The sequence below is a fragment of the Macaca thibetana genome, chromosome 11, assembly GCF_024542745.1.
Source record: "Macaca thibetana thibetana isolate TM-01 chromosome 11, ASM2454274v1, whole genome shotgun sequence".
Taxonomy (NCBI): domain Eukaryota; kingdom Metazoa; phylum Chordata; class Mammalia; order Primates; family Cercopithecidae; genus Macaca; species Macaca thibetana.
This window is the reverse complement of record NC_065588.1, coordinates 48,317,036-48,337,001: the sequence shown is the minus strand read 5'-3', so window position 1 is coordinate 48,337,001 and position 19,966 is coordinate 48,317,036. Positions and strand designations below refer to the sequence as shown.

Genomic DNA, 19,966 nt, shown 5'->3' with positions numbered 1-19,966 from the left:
ACTGGCTAAGATAGTTCTTTATACACAGTGTAAATTCCTTTAATTCCTTTGTGACTTTAAAATAACTACCTGTACAGACTTTATTAGGGTCGTTGAAAGTCCAGATAAAGTCTTTCTCTTTATTCACATGCATGCTTACCTCTATAAAAAAATTTCAAATTATTAGCCTGCCTGGGCTTTAGAGAAACCATACTGCCACCTCTCTCGAGTGCGTAATATAATGTTTTCTTAGATTCAGTGGCCCTAACTTTTATTAGGTCTCACCAGCATAGCAACGAGGGTCTCTCTGGAAATATCTTTACACATATAAGAGTAACAGGTCAATTTAACAGTCTTCTGGCTGTGGTGCCATTTAAAGAAACAGATTATGTTCCATTCACCTTTGCATCTCCAGGGCTGAATTCTAGTAGGTCCACACTAAACATCTGCTCAAAAATGGCCATTTATGAAGACAACATTAAAGTCCTTTGAGATGGGAGGAAAAATAATATTGTCCCAGTTACTATGGCCATATAACAAATTCCCCCAAAAACTTGTGGCATCAAACCACCATTTAATCTATGCATGGATTCTATAAGCCAGCAACGTGGGCAGGGCAGCAGGAACAGCTTATCTCTACTCCACAGTATCTGGGGCTTCAGGTGGAAGACTCCAAGGCCGGGGGCTAGAACCATCCGAAGGTTTATTCACGCTTACATCTGGCGCATGATGCTGGCTGTTGGCTAGGGGCCTTTATTCTTCTTGATGTGGTCCTCTTCAACTACAGGATGAGCATCCTTTATCCAAAATGTTCGGACCGGAAAGTATTGCAGATTTCTGATTTTGGGGGATTTTAGAATATTTTCATATACATCTGACTGGGCATCCCTAATCTGAAAATCTGAAATCCAACATGCTCCAACGAGCATTTCCTTTGAGCACGTTGGTGCTCAAAAATTTTTGGATTTTGGAGCATTTTAGATTAGGGATGTTCAACCTGTAGTCCCTTTATGTGGGTTAGCTTAGGCTCCTCAAAGCATGACAGCTGCCCTTCCCCAGAGCAAGACACCAAAAGGAAATGAACCTGGCAGAAACTATATTATTCTAGCAGCCTAGCCTTAGATACCACAGAGCATCACATCCACCATGGACCATAGATCAAAGCAGTCAAACCTCCGCCCAAATTCAAGGAAGGGACATGGGTAGACCCTGCCTGTTGGAAGGAGTATCAAAGTCACATTGTAAGAAAAATATGTGGGATGGGAAATATAGTTGCAGTCATTTAGGAAATACAATTTGCCACAAAGACCCACTTCTTTAGGTCTAAAACATCCCATATATTTATCACTACTTAAATTCAGAATAAAATAACATTTATTACAAACCAACTATGAATGTAAGATTGGTTTTATACCTTTACCTTGAGAGGTATCTAACACCTACAACTTGTCCACTTTGAAATAATTTGGGCTTGTGTGTTTCCATAGCATGCTTCTCAGTACAAACGGAAGAAATCATTCTCTTTTTTTGAGATGGAGTTTTGCTCTTGTTGCCCAGGCTGGAAAGCAATGGTACAATCTCGGCGCACTGCAACCTTTGCTTCCTGGGTTCAAGCAATTCTCCTGCCTCAACCTCCCAAGTTGCTGGGATTACAGGTGCCTGCCACGGCGTCTGGCTAATTTTTTGTATTTGTAGTAGAGACGGGGTTTCGCCACGTTGGCCAGGCTGGTCTCGAACTCCTGACCTCAGGTGATCCACCCAACTTGGCCTCCCAAAGTGCTGGGATTACAGACGTAAGCCACCATGCCCAGCCAGAAATAATTCTTTTAGTTTCTCTGCTACCTCCTCTATCACTGAGAGCACCTTCAGGGAGATATAATTACATAGGGATTAACAGCCTGGGCTCTGAGGTCAGACAGCCTAAGCTTAAATCCTGGTTCACTTGTTAGCTGAGCAACATGAGGCAAGTTTCTTAGGCTCACAGGACTCGGGCTGCCCAATTAGAAAATGGAGAAAACTAAGAGAATCAACTTCATAGGATAGCTCTGCGGAATAAGATAATCAGTATATAAAGCTCTTAGCCAAGTGCCTACACAGTTAAGTGTACAAGCAAATGCTAGACATTCCCACTAGCACCAGCCACCGATTCTCTAGCAGGTTTCCCCCAACCTTTAATTTTTTTTGTTTGTTTGTTTGAGACGGAGTCTTGCTGTGTCGCCCAGGCTGGAGTGCAGTGGGGCGATCTCGGCTCACTGCAAGCTCCGCCTCCCGGGTTCACGCCATTCTCCCGCCTCAGCCTCCTGAGTAGTTGGGACTACAGGCGCCCGCCACCACGCCCGGCTAGTTTTTTGTATTTTTACTAGAGACGGGGTTTCACCATGTTAGCTAGGATGGTCTCGATCTCCTGACCTCGTGATCCACCCGCCTCGGCCTCCCAAAGTGCTGGGATTACAGGCTTGAGCCACCGCGCCCGGCGTTTGTTTGTTTTTGAGACAGCGTCTTGCTCTGTCGCCCAGGCTGGAGTACAGTGGCGAGATCTCGGCTCACTGCAAGCTCCACCTCCCAGGTTCACACCATTCTCCTGCCTCAGCCTCCCAAGTAGCTGGGACTACAGGCGCCCACCACCACACCCGGCTAATTTTTTGTATTTTCAGTAGAGATGGGGTTTCACTGTGTTAGCCAGGATGGTCTCGATCTCCTGACCTCGTGATCGGCCCGCCTCAGCCCCTCAAAGTGCTGGGTTTTAGTTTTTAGGATGGAGTCTTGCTCTTGTCACCCAGGCTGGAGTGCAATGGCACGATTTCGGCTCACTGCAACCGTTGCCTCCTAGGTTCAAGATATTCTCCTGTCTCAGCCTCCCGAGTAGCTGGGATTACAGGTGCCCACCACCACACCCAGCTAATTTTTGTATTATTTAGTAGAGACAGGGTTTCACCACGTCGGCCAGGCTAGTCTCAAACTCCTGACCTCAGGTGATCCACTGGCCTCAGCCTCCCAAAAGTGCGGGGATTACAGGCATGAGCCACCATGCCTGGCCACCTTTAATGTTTTTAAGTGCCTTTAATTTTTTGTCATTGATATTGGAATCTTCTGCAAGTTACATTTTAAATTGCAGTTTCCCACAATATCATTATCATACCTAAAATAACTGACAATAGCCTTAATGTAATCAAATATCCAGTGTTCAAAAATCCTTTATTATCTTGAAAAAATTAACAGCTGGCTCAAATCCAGATCCAGGAAGGGAACGCTGGCTCACACCTGTAATCCCAGCACTTTGGGAGGCTGAAGTGGGAGGATCTCTTAAACTCAGGAGTTCAAGATCAGCCTGGGCAACATAGTGAGACCATCTCTACAAAAAGTAAAAAAATCAGCTAGGTGTGATGGCACGTGCCTGTCATCCCAGCTATTCAGGAGGCTGAGGTGGAAGGATTGCTTGAGCCCAGGAGATTGAAGCTGAAGTGAGCTGTGACTGCATCACTGCACTCCAGCCTGGGTGACAGAGCTAGACTCTGCTTCAAAAATAAAATAAAATAAAATGAAAATCCAGATCTAAATGAGGTTCTTTCACTGCACTTGGCTGAGAGATCTCCTAAAACCTTTTTTAATCTATAGGTTCCCCCTTAGATTATAGGTGCTGTTATTTTTCCTTGCAAGTTATCTGTTGAAGAATCTAGGCCATTTGTCCTGTAGTTTCCCACATTCTGGATTTTTTGGGTTGACTCTCCAAGGTGTCATTTAACATGTTCCTCTCTCCTCTGTATTTTCTATAAGCTATTAGCTAGATGTAGAGGTTTGATCTGATTCAGGTGCAAATTTCTGGCTAGAATACTAACAAGTGATGAATACCATCCCTACCATACCTCGCAAGGCACAGAACTTCCAGTTGTCTTTTTGTGATGTTAATGATTTCTTTTTTTTTTTAGTAGTGTTTTTCTCTTCTACTTTTCCAGGTCCTGTGTAGGCATTCCCCTACCTCCACACTCCCCTCCTCCAACCCCAACAACATCAGCTACACAGATTTTGGCATACACACATTTTTAGTCTAGAAAAGACTACGTTCCAGACTACTTGAAATTTACTCTGTAATCGATTTCATCCAATACTCAAGATTAAATTCAGTGTATTTCCTTAAGTAGTTCTAAGACTGCCTATCCTAAGGATGGGTTCTTAACCAAAACTGCTATATCCCTCTCTTGTTCGTGTTTGGATAACCAGTCTGTAATCACTGACGTCGCCTAATTCTGTGGTTTCTCCAAGCTCATTATCCCAGTCAGGTGGTCTGCATCATATCTCTCCTAGCCCAACTATACCATCCACATAAGGAAAGGACCCTGAGTGATGTCACATGGTACTGTTTTTATCTAGTAAAGCTTCTACCTCCCATTGTGCTTTAATGTGGCCGCATCCTCCCCACAGGTCTGTACTCTAGTATCTCCAACCTACTGGTTGTCCTCCCACCCAGGTGCTGACACTGAATCAAATACATCAAAAGCTCTTACTTGCTACTAAGCATTTCAATTCCAATATTTCATTTTGAGGAATTCCACTTGGTAGGGGGGTCCAAAACTATAAATGTTAGTTGTGCTATTATGAATATCATATATCAGGTTTTTTAAAAATATATTTTATTTTTACTACCTTTTTTTCCCTGCTTGCCAAAGTAACTAACCCGTGTTTCCTTGTTTAACAAGAATTTCAACCACCACAGAAATATATAATGTAGAGGTTGAGCGCCCCTTTAATTCCTGCCCCAGAGACAATTACTACTACATGTTTGATGTATATTCCTTCAGGGTTTCTTAGGCATACTATTTTTCAAGAGGAATTTTTTTTTGCAAATTGATACTGAAAAACTGAGAACCGAACTTGTCCACCAACATAAATTAAATTACACTAAAAATGTGAATATATGATCACATATTATATGTAAATTATATACATCAGATGAGAGTCAATACAATCCCTATCAGAATCTCAGTGGCCTATATGTAAATTATATACATCAGATGAGACTCAATGCAATCCCTTTCAGAATCTCAGTGGCCTTTTTTTTTTTTTTCCGGAAATGAAAAAGCCGATCCCAAAATTCATATGGAATTGCAAGTGACCCTGAATAGTTCAATCTTGGGAGAAAAAAAATAACAAAGTTGGAGAACTCATACTTCTTGATTTCAAGCTTACAACAAAGCTACAGTTATCAAACAGAATGGTGCTAAGTATAGACACACAAATCAACAGAACAGAATTGAGAATCCAGAAATAAACCCATACATCTATGGTTAACTGATTTTCAACAAGAGTGCTTAGAACATACAGGGGAAAGGAAAAGTCTCTTCAAAAAATGGTGATGAACAAATGGATAACCACATGCAAAAGAATGAAGTCAGACCCTTACCTAACACCACGTGCAAAAATTAACTCAAAATAGATCAAAGACCTAAATGTATCAGCTAAAACTTAAAATATCTAAAACTCGGAAGAGGGGTAAAACATCATGACCTTGGATTTGGCAATGGTCTGTCAGATATGACACCAAAGCACAAGCAACAAAAGTAAAATGGATAAACTTTAAAATTAAAAACCTTTGTGTATAAAGGGCAACATCAAAAGAGTAAAAAGAAAATGGACAGGAGAAAATATATGCAAATCTTATATCTGAAAATGGCCTAGAATCCAGAATATATAAAGAACTTTTCAAACTCAACAACAACCAGATTAAAAACTGAACAGGAGCCATGCATGGTGGTGCATGCCTGAGGTCCCAACTATTTAGGAGTCTGAGGCAAGAAGATCATTTAAGCCCAGGAGTTCAAGGCTGCGATGAGCTATGAATACACCATTGCACTCCAGCCTGGGTGACAGAGAAAGACCCGTTCTCTAAAAAACATAATAATTTTTAAAAAACCAACAAAACTGGACAAAAGATCTGAACCAGACATTTCTCCGAAGATATACAAATGGCCTGCAAACACATGAAAAGATGTTCAACATCGACTCTAATGTATTGCAAATTCAAATGAAAACCAAAACCATAATGAGACACCACTTCATACCCACTAGGAAGGCCATAAGAATATGAAAAAGAAATTTAATAAGTGTTGGTGAAGATTTAGAGAAACTGGAACCCTTCGTGCATTGCTGGGACATAAAAGGGTACAACTGCTGTGGAAAACAGTTTGATGTTTCCTTATTAAGTTAAACCTAGAACTACCCTATAACCCAGCAATTCTACTCTAAGGCATATGCACAAAATAACTGAAACAAATGTTTAAACACAAACTTGTACATGAATTATTCTCAACAGTACTATTCACAATAGCCAAAAGGTGGAAACCATCCACATGTCCATCAAACGATGAATGAACAAAATGTGGTATATTTATTATGGAATATTATTCAGCCATAAAAAGAAACTATTGATACATGCTATAATATAGATGAAACTTGAAAGCATTATATTACATGAAAGAAACCACATATTAAGATTCTATATATATATGAAATGTTGGCAGGGCGTGGTGGCTCATGCCTATAATCCCAGCACATAGGGAGGCTGAGGTGGGTGGATTACTTATAGTCGGGAGTTTTAGACCAGTCTGGCCAATATGGTGAAACCCCATCTCTACTAAAAATACAAAAAATTAACTGGGCGTGGTGGTGCATGTCTGTAATCCCAGCTACTCAGGAGGCTGAGACAGGAGAATTGCTTGAACCTGGGAGGCAGAGGTTGCAGTGAGCCGAGATCATGCTATGGCACTCCAGCCTGGGTGACAGAGCAAGACTTCATCTCAAAAATAAATAAATAAATAAAAATTAAATAAATATTAAACTTTAAAATTAGGGGTGATGGTTTGCATGACATTGTGAAGGTACTTAACACTACTGAATTGTACAATTAAAATAGTACATTTTCTGTTACACGTATTTTGCCACAATTTAAAACTACTACCATATATCCCTATTTGCCAAACAACATACACAATATAATCTCAATAACAAAAACAAAAACCTTACAGTGTTTTTCAAACTGTCTTCTTCCTGAATCTCTAGACTCTCCACCATGTTCAGGAATCTCTGAACTCACAAAGAGGAAACCAGTGTCCTTTTCACCAGTTTCTCACCAGTGTCTAATACATTTGCCCAATAAATGTCAAACAGAGTAATAATTTCAGGGGCAGAGGGGGCCTGTCTTCACTTTATAACTTTATATACAAAAGAGTTCCACTGTCTTAAAAAGAAAGACAACTGTTGATAGCTACTGATCTAGACAACTGCCAAAATGTTTATGAAAATCTGAATCAGGTTAAAAAATGTCTGGCACTAAACTGTTCACAAAATAGAGGCAATGTTTGGCTTTCTTGGGGGGCGGGAAGGCAATAACTAGGAACTGATAGTGTACTAGCAAGGTTCTAACTAGCCTAAATAGAAAAATCTTGCAGCAATAAAGCAATCACATGCTATTTGGTTAAAAGAAAACAAGACCCAAGTTACATTTTCACCTTTTACAATTATCAGAATTAGATTTTAAAAATACATTAAAACAAAAAGCTTTCAAGTACCCAAGAGCCATAATAAAGTCAAATTTTACAGGTGCCAATGGTGGTATATAGAAAAACACAAAAACAAAATGTACTGGTAAAAAGCACTTACAAAAAAAATATAACTGACTTAATAAAGGAAGCTATTTGTATGGTGGGGTGTGGGGAGAACCACAGATTTAACAATAAGACACTTGATAAGCTTGGTATTTAATTCCAATCTGGGAAAAAGTCTTGGAATGGGTTTGCATAAGAGAAAGGTGTTTGGAAAGCCAGCTCCACACTATATCCATTCTACAAGCTGCCTTTCTGACATTCTACTTGGAGACAAACCCAGCCCTAGAGAGCTGTTTAAACAAGTTCAACCTTAAGTCTCCGTTAGAGAATGAAAGCTTTGTTCTCACTCAAAAGAGACGTTTGATGTTTATCCTAAGGAGACCTGTCATTGCAACTTAATTTATGGCTGACTGTAAATACCTGAACATCTAGCAAGGGCCCACCTGCTGCTCAGGAGAATGTCAAGGTAAAACTGAAATGAGCGAGCATCATTATGAGGGAGTATGTCCAATGTTCCTGGGACCTATGTGTACAGACTCAGTTGTCATATTTAGACAATCAGGAAATTGCATTTCTCCTTTGATTTCAGTTTATGATGAACATGTAAAACCACTGTTTTCTTTGTTGAGTCTGAATAAACATACTTCTGGCTCAATAGAGCAGGGAAGGATATTTATCTCTGGTATTTTCTTCCTGACCTATTTATTATAATATGGACGAATGGAGAAGAGACAGTGTATGTCACAGTTTTGAGTGAGAAGAGGGATAGGAATGATTGTTTCAGGCAACTGGGACAATGAAAAAGGAAAAAAGAAATCAGACAAACTGAGAATAAAACTAATGAGGTTGAGAGATCAAGTTCATTTGGCTGGAATAAAATGGGTAGGCGTAGGATAAATAGAGATGAAAGAGGTGAGATAGAAAGAGAGATTATGATGTTCCAAGTAACTCACAAATGTTCATGGCATTTTTTGAGTAGGATTAAAATTCTATATACACAAGATGATAATAAAATTAGAGCAAAACAGAATTGGAATTATTTGCCTAGGATTTTACTGAGAGGATGGAAAAGGAATGAATTAAATTAAACAAACTTATTAAGTACTTAAAACATGCAAGGCTCTGTGTAGGCCAAAGCCATATAACGAATAAGCCAGCTCCCCGCACCAACTCTTTGGGCATAGAGAGTGGGAGGAGAAGACAACTATAAACAGTGCAACTCCAACTACCAATACAGGCCAAGGGGAAAAGCAGAGAGGATGGAATCACTGACCCGGAGAACACAAGAGGATGAAGGTCCACACTGGAGGACACTGGGTTTGGCCAGGAGGAGAAGTGGGGAGAAGCATTCCAGAGAAAAAGAAAGGGGAAGTCAAAGGGCTGTGAAAAAATATTAGCTATATTGGGTTCACAGTAAATTGACAGTTACAACAATGCCAAGGTTCCAGCCAAAGACAAGAACAGTCAGGAAGACTAAGACCAGATGAAACTGATTGCAATGCTAAGCTAAGAGGTCTAGAGTTGATCCTAGAAGCCATAAAACCTATAGGTCAGACAGATAGGGTGCATTTCCAAAGTTAAATCCAGCAGTAGGATGGAAAACCAATAGGAGATTGAAGGCAGAGAGCCTGGTTAGAAGGTCACTTTTAGAGTACTCACAGTTTATAGTACAGTACAATATTTAGACCACATGTTTTGGACTTGGATAGACTTTGGACCCACTGCTTAACTTCTCTATGCCCTAGTTTTCTCATCTGTAAATTGGGAATAAGAGCCCCAGCCCCTCAAAGAATAACTACATAGAGTAAATGATACAACACAGGTGCTTAGCATAATACTTTAGTATATAGTAAACATTCAGCAAATCAGATGCTTTTATTACAATTGTCACCTGAACTTCTCATAGTTTGTGGTAGTTCCAACAAGCAGGAAAAAAGTCCATTTGTGTGTAAACTTTTTTTTGAGACAGGATCTCACTCTGTCACCCAGGCTGAAGTGCAGTAGTGCAATCATGGTTTGCTGTAGCCTCAATTTCCTGGGCTCAAGCTATCCTCCCACCTCAGCCTCCCAAGTAGCTGGGACCACAGGCACGTGCCACCCCGCCCGTGTAATTTTTAAAAATGTTTTGTAGAGACGAGGTCTCGCTATGTTGCCCAGGCTAGTCTCAAACTTCTGGACTGAAGTGATCCCCCACACCTCAGTCTCCAAAGTGTTGGGATTATAGGCGTGAGCCACTGCGGTCAGTCTGTGTGTCTAAACTTGTAAAGGGCAAGGACAGACTCTTTCCTCAGGATCCCTCTCAGCATTCAGCTTGATGCTAGGCACATCCTGGATATCAGAAATGAACACTGACTGATTACAATTCAATCTTATCTTCTACAGGTATAAAAGTTAACATGCAAACATATACCAAGACAATATATGAGGATGTGGGGCAAGGTGAGTCCTCTACTACCCAAAAAAAAAAAAAAACCAAACCCAGAAAATACTTCAATTCCCAGATTCCTCACCTCAAACATCCCAAGCACCTAAAAAACATTTCCAAAGCATCCACAGTTCCTCTCCCCTCCACTCACAAATATCTAGAAAAAAGTTATAGGCAGATGAAAGCCACCTGTGGTCAAAGGATTTGTTTTTATATGTGAGCGATGGGATGGCTGGGCACCAGGTCTCAAGTACTCCCATGACTGTTTTGGGGTATTTCTCATCATTCCCCTCTCTTGCTTTACCTATTTTCACCATCACCATTTGACTCACCCCCACCCAATGCATACATTTTTTAAACCACCACCTAGTTACTATTTCACAGTTCCTACAGGTCAGAAGTCCAGGCACAGCATGGACAGTGCCAGTTAGGGCTGCCTTCTCATCTATGATTGGGTCCTCTCCCAAGCCTACTGGTTGTTGGCAAGATCCATAGCCTTGCAGATGAAGGACTGAGGTCCCCATGTTCCTCCTAGCTGTCAGCTGGGAACCACTCTCAGCTGCTAGAGTTTGCCTGCAGTTCCTTGCCATGTGGCTATTGGGATCGGCAGTTCACAACATGGATGTCTGCTTGCTTCCAAGCCAGCTGGAACATCTGATTTCCTCTTGTGCAATCAGCTGAGAAATCTCTCTGCTTTGAAAGGGCTAGTTCAATCAGGACAGACCCACCATGATAACCTCCTTTAGACGGCTAAAGGTCAACCGACTAAGACCTTAATTCTATCGACAAAGACTAGCATTTGACTGAATACCTGAAGCAGGTGTGTGGACACCAAAGATGGGGAATCTTGGGGGAGGGAGGAGCAGAAGGTGCACTGTGGTAGGCACAATTGCCTTACATTTCATGCTTTTGTTTATTGTTCACCTCACCTGGCCGAAGGTAAGCTGAGAGAAGGCAATTTTGTCTCCTTTGGTTTACTGCTGTATTCCTAACACCTGTGATAATGCCTAGTATATGACAAGTGCTCAATAAATACGTGTCAAGGGACCCTTTGGATCAGGGGTCCGCAACCCCTGGGGCCACAGACTGGTACTGGTCCACAGTCTGTTAGGAACCAGGCCACACAGCAGGAGGTAAGTGGCAGGCACGTACTTGAGCTCTGCCTGCTGTCACATCAGCGGCAGCATTAGATTCTCATAGAAGTGGGAAACTGGGCCGGGCGCGGTGGCTCAAGCCTGTAATCCCAGCACTTTGGGAGGCCGAGACGGGCGGATCACGAGGTCAGGAGATCGAGACCATCCTGGCTAACACGGTGAAACCCCGTCTCTACTAAAAAATACAAAACACTAGCCGGGCGAGGTGGCGGGCGCCTGTAGTCCCAGCTACTCGGGAGGCTGAGGCAGGAGAATGGTCTAAACCCGGGAGGCAGAGCTTGCAGTGAGCTGAGATCCGGCCACTGCACCCCAGCCTGGGCGACAGAGCAAGACTCTGTCTCAAAAAAAAAAAAAAAAAAAGAAGTGGGAAACCTACTGTGAACCACGCATGCGAGCCATCTAGCTTGCATGCACCTTATGAGAATCTAACACGCTTGACATGCCTGATGATCCTTTTTTTTTTTCTTTTTTTTGAGGAGTCTCACTCTGTTCCCCAGGCTGGAGTGCAGTGGCGTGATCTCAGCTGACTGCAACCTCCACCTTCCGGATTCAAGCGATTCTCCTGCCTCAGCCTCCCGAGTAGCTGGGATTACAGGCATATGCTGCCACCACTATGCCTGGCTAGTTTTGTATTTCCAGTAGAGATGGGGTTTCACCATGTTGGCCAGGCTGGTCTTGAACTCCTGATCAGGTGATCCACCCACCTCGGCTTGATGTGCCTGATGATCTAAGGTGGAATAGTTTCATTCTGAAACCGTATCTCCCCCACTTCCCATGCGGAAAAATTATTTTCCACGAAACCAGTCCCTGATGTCAAAAAGGTTGGGGACCACCGTGCTAGATCACCATGGTAGGTACTCAACATGCATATGTTTAGTTTGCAGTCTGGAAATGGGACTTCTAACTATATGTATTAAAATTAAAATTCTGGTTCAGTGAAATTCTACAATTTTATTTCTACCACTTTTGTATACAGTTCTAACAAAATACAGTTAACGCAAATTTATGTGTAACCCTAATATCAACATTTATGGTACCTTCCTGCTCACTGACAGCCACACACAGAATAGTGAAACATTTGAAACACCCACCACATGCATTCCCAACTGAGGTCAAACAAGGCAACCCTGCCTTCTTGTTTCAGCTGGCATACTGTAAACAAGTTATCCTTTCTGCAGCATATTTAGTGTCATGCTTTTCATTGATGATTTTGCTGTATAAAATGGTCCCCCACAAGAAGTGCTGAAGTGCTGTCTAGTGTTCCTAGGCGCAAGAAGATAGTGATATGCCTCGTGGAGAAAATACATGTTAGAGAAGCTTGGTTCAGGCATGAGTTAATAGTGCTATTGTCAGTAAAGTTCAATGTTAATGAACCAACAATATGTATTAAATAAGATGTCTTTAAACAGAAACAAAGCCAGGCATGGTATCTCACGTCGGTAATCCCAGCCCTTTGGGAGGCCAAGGCAGGAGGATCATTTGAGCCCAGGAATTAAAGAGACCAGCCTGGGCAATGAGTGAGACCCTATCTCTACAAAAAATTTAAAAATTGGCTAGGTATGGTGGCATGTGCGTGTGATCCTAGCCACTTGGGAGGCTGACATAGGAGGGCTGCTTGAGCCCAGGAGTTCCAGGCTGCAGTGAACTATGATGCATTTTTTTTTTTTTTTTTTTTTTGAGATGGAGTCTCACTCTGTCGCCCAGGATGGAGTGTAGTGGCGCAGTCTTGGCTCACTGCAACCTCTGCCTACCGGGTTCAAGCGATTTTCCTGCCTCAGCCTCCTGAGTAGCTGGGATTACATATACACACTACCACGCCTGGCTAATTTTTGTATTTTTAATAGAGACGGGGTTTCACCATGTTAGGCTGGTCTCAAACTCCTGACCTCATGATCCACCTGCCTCGGCCTCCCAAGGTGTTGGCATTACAGGCATGAGCCACTGTGCCCAACCTGTGATGCACTGTTGTACTATACAGCCTGGGTGACAGAGCAGGACACTGTCTCAAAAAAATAAAAATTAAAATTAAACAGAAACACATAAAACAGGCCAGGTTCAGTGGCTCATACCTGCATTCTCAGCAGGCGAGGCCCAGGTGAGTGGACTGCTTGAGCCCAGGAGTTCAAGACCAGCCTGGGCAACATGTTGAAACCCTGTCTCTACCAAAAAGTAAATAAATACACAAATTAGCCAGGTGAGGTGGTGTACACTTGAGGTCCCAGCTACTCAGGAGGCTGAGGTGGAAGGATTGCTTGAGCCCAGGAGGCAGAAACTGCAGTGAGTGAGATCATATCACTGCACTCTAACCTGGGCAACAGAGCAAGACCCTGTCTCAAAAAAAGAAAAAAAAAAAAAAAAAAAAAAAAAGAAACACATAAAATAAGGTTATGTATTGACAAGTTGAAAAAGTGACCAGAGGCTTGCAGGAACCTAACCCTGTATTTCCCCTAGGAGCAATGGTTGAAGATTTGGTAATTCAGTTCTACAATTCAACTTTATAGAACTACCACGAGTAACAAGACTGTATTAGCCCCATTTTACAGATAAAACAATGAAGCTGAGAGACAGGTGAAATGGCAGCTCCAGGCACACTATGGCAGAGCATCCTGTTTTATTTTCTTCACAGTACTCATGGACTGATTAATTGAGTTTACTTATTTATTTTCAGTCTAAGCCACTGCAAGTTCCATAGTAGCAGAGATTTAGGGACTTTTGTTCATCTTGTTGTTATTTAAATCCCCATGCTAAAAACTGTTCCAGGCACATACCCAACCCAATGAATAAAGAAATCTCCTATATGTTAACTGTGTAAATATTAGGGGTGATGTGATGGTTTAAAGGGAAAGGCAGTTACTTTCATTATGCTAAATTCAAAATATTTAGGGAGACAAATGCAGGCTTAAGATTGGGTGGAGACTAAAGAAAACCAAAAAGCCCAGAGTTGCGTAAAGTGGCACTGTCTCTGAACCCTAGAGAGCAGATAAAGATTGCCTGGGATGGAAACGTCACAGCTAAACCAAACTCTGGCAACTCTACAGAGTAAAGGAAAGAAAGATACTCTCTGAAATCGTATTTTTGCTTAGCATACCATTTCTCCATAACAGAGGAGAGAGAACAGACATGGACAAAAATGGTGCCTCTGAAGCCAAAGCTCAAGTTAAACCATGCATGAGAGTGAAAAACTGAGAAGAACAGAAACTCAGAGCAGGTATCTGAACCTGGCCATGAGGCAGTGCCTGCAGAGTGAAAGAAATGCAAGTTGGACTTAAAAGGTTCCCGCATTCCCAGTCCAGGTGGAACTGATGGGCTGTGGCTGCCTGCAGTATGTCCAGCATCAGAAGCACTGGTGAGAAAGGACTCTAGAATTTCCTTTTTATGAATACAGAGAGGAAAACGAGATTAAGACCCTCTTACAAGAACTGAAGACAAAGAGGCGAGATCCCAGAATTAATGTTCACTGCTACTCTGAGCAAAAATTGAACAGTAAACAATAAAGATTTCAAAATTATAAAGAGCCACTTCAGTATTCTGTATTTAACCTTCAAAAATTAAGATGACCTAAAGCACCACCAACTGAGAATTCCATTCCACCTCAACACCCTGTGCTCCTCAGTTATTATGAGAACAGACTGCAGCCCAATTCAACTCATGTTCCAAAATGCAACAAGCAGCTTCAACAGGACATGCTGGAAGAAGCAGCACGTCTCATCGTTTACTGATTCATATTTTGGTAGCAAGGTTACAATTAGCTCACCGGTGGAGAATAAACCTATTTATAACACAGCAGTCCACCTGAAAGACATAATCATCTAAAAAGGTTCTTAGAGGAAAATAAAGTGCAGGTTCTTCCTGTACTGATTGCAGATTCCCAAGGTCCTTTTGGATAAAGTCCTCAGTCTAACCTTCCTGTGTTCACAGTCACCATTCTGGCCACTTCTCAGCCTCCATGTTCTTATGTAACATTTACATAGTGCCATAAACATACCCAGAGTTGCGTAAGAATTAAAACATTGCCAAACCAATAAAGCCTAAAGCAGGTCACTCCCTCCAGACTGTCTTTGATTAGCACAGGTATGCTGCCTAGTCAACGATGTAAGAGCCTGCCAGAGACAGAAATTAACTTGAGGAAATCTGAAAGGGGTCTACAAAAAAGCACAAAAAGAAATTAACCACACTGTGACATGCTGTACGTCTATCAATCACAGAGTATGTTTTTCTGCTCCATAAGATAAAAAAGTAACCCAGCATTGCTTATTCACTGAAGTCAGAAACGTGTCTAAAAATACCTCCCCGCCAACTGGCTATCAGTAAGTCAGACTCACAAATGTCCCAATAAGAGTGACACAAAATATTTCCTTATTTTACAGAGGGAAAACTGAGCCAGTCACAGAAAGGTTAAGTTACTTGTTCAAGGACAACTTGTAAGAGAGCTAAGTTCTAGGGCTGAAAACCAGCCTCCTCCCTCCATCTGGCTTTAACCTTTAACCAGAGTAGCCATTTTAATATGTTTTATCACATCTGTTCCAGGAGCTGTTTAAACAAAACTAATCAGAGGTCCTCTACAAGACTGCACTTCCACTGTACTTAAAATCCATGTCCACTCAACAAAATTACAAGGGTTGGCTTGAAATTAGATTTTCAGTCCGCTCACAAAATTTCAAAATGTTCCTATGAGAATGTCAAATATCTCTCTTGTTGCTTTTGTCTTAAGAAATGTCATGTTCTCCTGCTACTAACTCAATTTTACATTTTTAAATGTGAAAATTCCAAAGCCAGGCCTTAAAACATGTACACCTATCAAACGGATGCTATTTCTAACTGAAACTCATTCTCCTTACCACTGGCCTTTTACTAAGTCCTAGTTAATTCATTAATAGAAATGCCTATCCCTTACTGCCCTCACATCATGTCCAAGTACCAGGCATCTTCAGGCATCAGAGCTGCCTGGCTCTGTCACTCCTCCAGCCCACGTAGGGGAGCACTATATAGGAAATGCAGGGGAGGGGAAAAAAATCAACTTCTTGTTATCCCACAGCCTCTATTTTCCCAGAACTGACGTTTTACTTTAAGCCTTTTGCAGCAGTGGTCTCCATAGCATGCACTACTGGCAACTAGACGTGTCCCGGAAAAAACTGTAGTGTCTGGCCAAGAAGTTTAAAGGCCCTGGAGAATGTTTGCTGGACACACAACCTAATTTCCAATTTACCAAAAAAAGAAACGAACTCCCTATTTTACCCACCCACCTTAACCCCCACAAACATCCATTTTAGGAAGATTACAAAAAAATGAACTCTGCCCCAATCAGAACCAATTGGATTATCAAACATTCTTAACTAGGCTCACAACCAGAAAAACCCCACAAACACTACATCAAATCAGCAGGGAAATGACTGTTAAAAATCCTGGATAAGGGGCAGGATAAAAATTCCTATACGAGGAATTTAAAGATTTATACATACACAAATAACATGGCAAACCTAGAGGTTCAATCTCCCCCCCTTTTTTTTTCTACCCCAGTAGAGAACATTATGTTACACATTCCAAAAAACGGTCCTTAATAAGGCCCGATGAACATCCTTATTCATGCAAATCATTATCTCACCACAAATGTCAAGCTCGGTTCATACACCTTCACCATGTTTCTCAAACCCCTCAGCCACAGAGCAGTGAGGCCGAAGAACACACACGAGGTGCTTAGCAGAAGCATTAGCCCGTGAACAAAGACCCCGCTGCACAGGCTCCACCACTGGGAACAAATATCAAAGCCGGAGATAATGAACTTGTTTTTGAGACTCCAAAGTGGCATGGTGTCTTTTCTTGACTGTCTGGTTTATTAAAGACGACTGAACCCACCTGAGAATCATTATTTTTAGGGGAGAAGAGAGCCACAGAACACACTTGATCTCCCATTGCTGGAAGGTTAGGGGCTGCTGAGAAGTCAAAGCAGCAGGCTTTGTACATTGGGAGCGAACACAATCCTGATCATCTCTCCCAGATCCATCTGTGGGTCAATAATCGCTTCAATATAACTGCCAAATATAACCTTCATCTACTACCTCAAGGCCAAAACACATTCGCCAGGACTCTCTTAAATGAAATATTTTAGGGTTTCATCTGCTCTTCTCAGCCCCCAAAGCCTCAAAAACAACACAGCCAGCGGAGTGTCCCGCAAAAAGGTACCCGCTTCTACAGAGGGGAGAGTGGGGGTGGTATAAGGCGAGCCGCAGACTGTGGGGATTGGAAGGTAAGGGGTGTGTGAGGGTGGGCGGGCTGGGAAGAGGCATCGTGTAGGAAGGTAAATAAGTACTGACCAAGGGCCGGGGATACAGTCCGGTGGTGGGATCTTTAAATAATCTTGGGGGGTTGGAGACACGTTCTAAGATTTCACCTGAAAGGCATCCACAAAGTGATTAACTGAATGGGCCCCCCGGGGTAGGGTAGGGGAAGCGAGGAGGAAAGCAAATACACCTAGATTCAGATCAACCCTTGGGGAACTCGGTTCCATAGGGTTAGGGATTCCAAAGCTAGGCTCCAAAAAGGTTTAGGGGCCTGTTCGTCCCACTTCCTCCAAATAGCCTCCACGGGGCATGTGTGCCGGAGGGCGGAGGGGGGGATTGCCCCACTGAACTCAAGGGATTGAGTGAAGGGGAAATGTGACTCCCTTTCCCAGAACATTAGGGAGGCAGGGGAGGGAGGGGAAGAAACACGCCAAGTGCAGGACCTGAAGGAAAGGTTAGAGACCCCTTCCCCTACAGTCTCGAGGTGCGCGGGCTCTCAACATCAGGATCCCTCGGAGAGGCTAAGACCCCACCGCCCGAACCCCACAATCTTGGCGGGAGAAAGATGCCCCCCAGGAGCATCTGGAGGGAGGGAAGAAAGCCCCCCGCCCCTGGACACGGTGAAGGACAGAAACCATGGACCTCCAAATCTTGAGGCTGGAAGCTCGGGCTCCCCTCTATGGAACATGAGGGCGCTGGGAGCGCGACCCCCGAGAGCTGCCCGAATCCAGTTCCGCCTGGAACAGGGCTCGGGTCCCAAGGGGCCCGGCGTGAGCTCCGCCGCCGAAGGGCAGCCGCGCCTCCGAGGTCTGGGAAGCAGACTGGGGGTCACCCCGACTCCTCCGCGCCCCCCACCCGGCCATATTGTGCGCGTGGGGAGGGGGCGCGCTGTAGCCCAGCGGCCGCGGCTCGAGGCCTCGCCCTCGCCCAGCCCTCTCCATCCCGGCCCCCGCCCCCCGCCCCAGGACTCACCCTGGATACCCCGGGGCCCGGACCCGCCGCTGCCGGCGAGCAGGAGGACAACAAGGGGGAAGAAGGAGGAGGCTCTGGCCGACTCCGCCATAGTAACCGCCGCCGCCGCCGCCGCCGCCGCCGCCGCCGCAGCCCAGCAGCGCCCAGCGCGCGCGCGCGCCCCCGGCGCCTCCCCTCCTCCCGCTGCCCGGCTCCCGCCTCCCTCTCCTCCGCCCGGCGCCGGCACGTGCACTCCCGGCGGAGCCGGCGCCGCGGCCGCCGCGCGCGCCCCCCGAAGGGCGGGGCCGGGGCGCGCGCGGGCGCCCGCCTTAAAGGGGAGTGTCCCTGTTAAAGGGGTGGGCGGGGCTCACGCCTCGGCCAACCTCGCGGATCGGTGCCGAGCCCGGCGCGGAGGAGGCCGGAGCCGAACGTGCAGTCTCCTCCCTCTCCTGCACCCCACGCAACGCAGAATTATCTTATCAGAGTCGATCCCCCGCCCCTGTCGAATATTCTACGAATCCCGTGCGTGTTCCAGTTCCTCCATCCCTGCGCCTAGCCGCAAGCCCCCAGCGCGTCCCCTGGGATAATCGCCACGGTCTCCTAACTGGTTTCCCTGCTTGGTTTTGCCCCCTGCTATCCTCTGGACGCGGTAGCCTGTGTGATGGAATTGCAGCATGCTCCTTTTCAAAACACAGCAAAGATCTTTACTGATGACAGTATGGGTAAGGGTGCCGTGTCAGGCACTCTGACTGGGCGGGTAGGTAGAACCCTTTTGGTAAACAATTGTCATTATGCATCAAATGCCTTAGAATATTCATATCCATTTACCCAGTATGATCCCCTGTCTTCAAGAAATAATAAGAGGACAGATGTTTATTAAAAATGTTAACTTGTATATTTATTATTGTAAAAAGGTGGAAACTAAGTAGACAATAATAGAAAATGTTAAATTATGGCCCATCCATATGATGAAACATTATTTAGTAATTTAAAATCCTGTCTACAAAAACTTATGACATGAGAAAATGCTTACAAGATAATGTTAAATTAAAACAAAATGCAAAACTGTTCACAGCATTATTCAAATTGTATTGATAATATGTATTTATAGGAAAAAAAGACTGGAAGGATATTTACCCAATAGTAACAGTAGTTATTGCCATTTTTTTTTTACTTTTTATTTTACCATTTCAATAATTTTTAAATATTTTTCAAATAAATGTTACTTTCAAATCTAGAAAAAATGCTTAAGAAAGTAAACAAATCACTCCATATCTTTCCGAAAAGAGGTCAGTTTCTTTAGCTTGAGAAAGAACTTGATATAATGGAAAGGGCAGAATTTTTGCAGTCAGATAATTCTGGATCTGAATTCTGCTTCTTACTAACTGAAAACTTGGGCAAGGTTTGAACCTCTTTAAGCACAGTTTCACCATCTGAGATCTAGGGGTGGTAAGGACAGCTAAGAGGTAGGGGGAACAATTTATTATATGGAATTCTCACCTTCTAAGTTTCACCAACGTGAAGAACTCCCATTATCATATCCGGAAAAGATAAAGCTGAAAACACACTCGCCAGACACAG

At 43.5% G+C, this 19,966-nt stretch overlaps 1 protein-coding gene across 3 annotated transcripts in view; it reads right to left on the bottom strand.

Moving 5' to 3' along the window:
- Positions 1 to 18,601, bottom strand: part of ACVR1B (activin A receptor type 1B) — a 46,311-nt gene extending 27,710 nt beyond the window's left edge. The window contains exon 1 of one of the 3 annotated variants that reach the window (XM_050748763.1): positions 18,407 to 18,601. In XM_050748763.1, coding sequence (XP_050604720.1) covers positions 18,407 to 18,497 — 91 coding nt within the window. In that variant the 5' untranslated portion in view covers positions 18,498 to 18,601. Of the gene's footprint in view, positions 1 to 17,467; positions 18,165 to 18,406 lie in introns of those variants that run through there. The other 2 variants (XM_050748764.1, XM_050748766.1) reach the window with 2 other exon arrangements.
- Between the last annotated feature and the right edge of the window lie 1,365 nt (positions 18,602 to 19,966).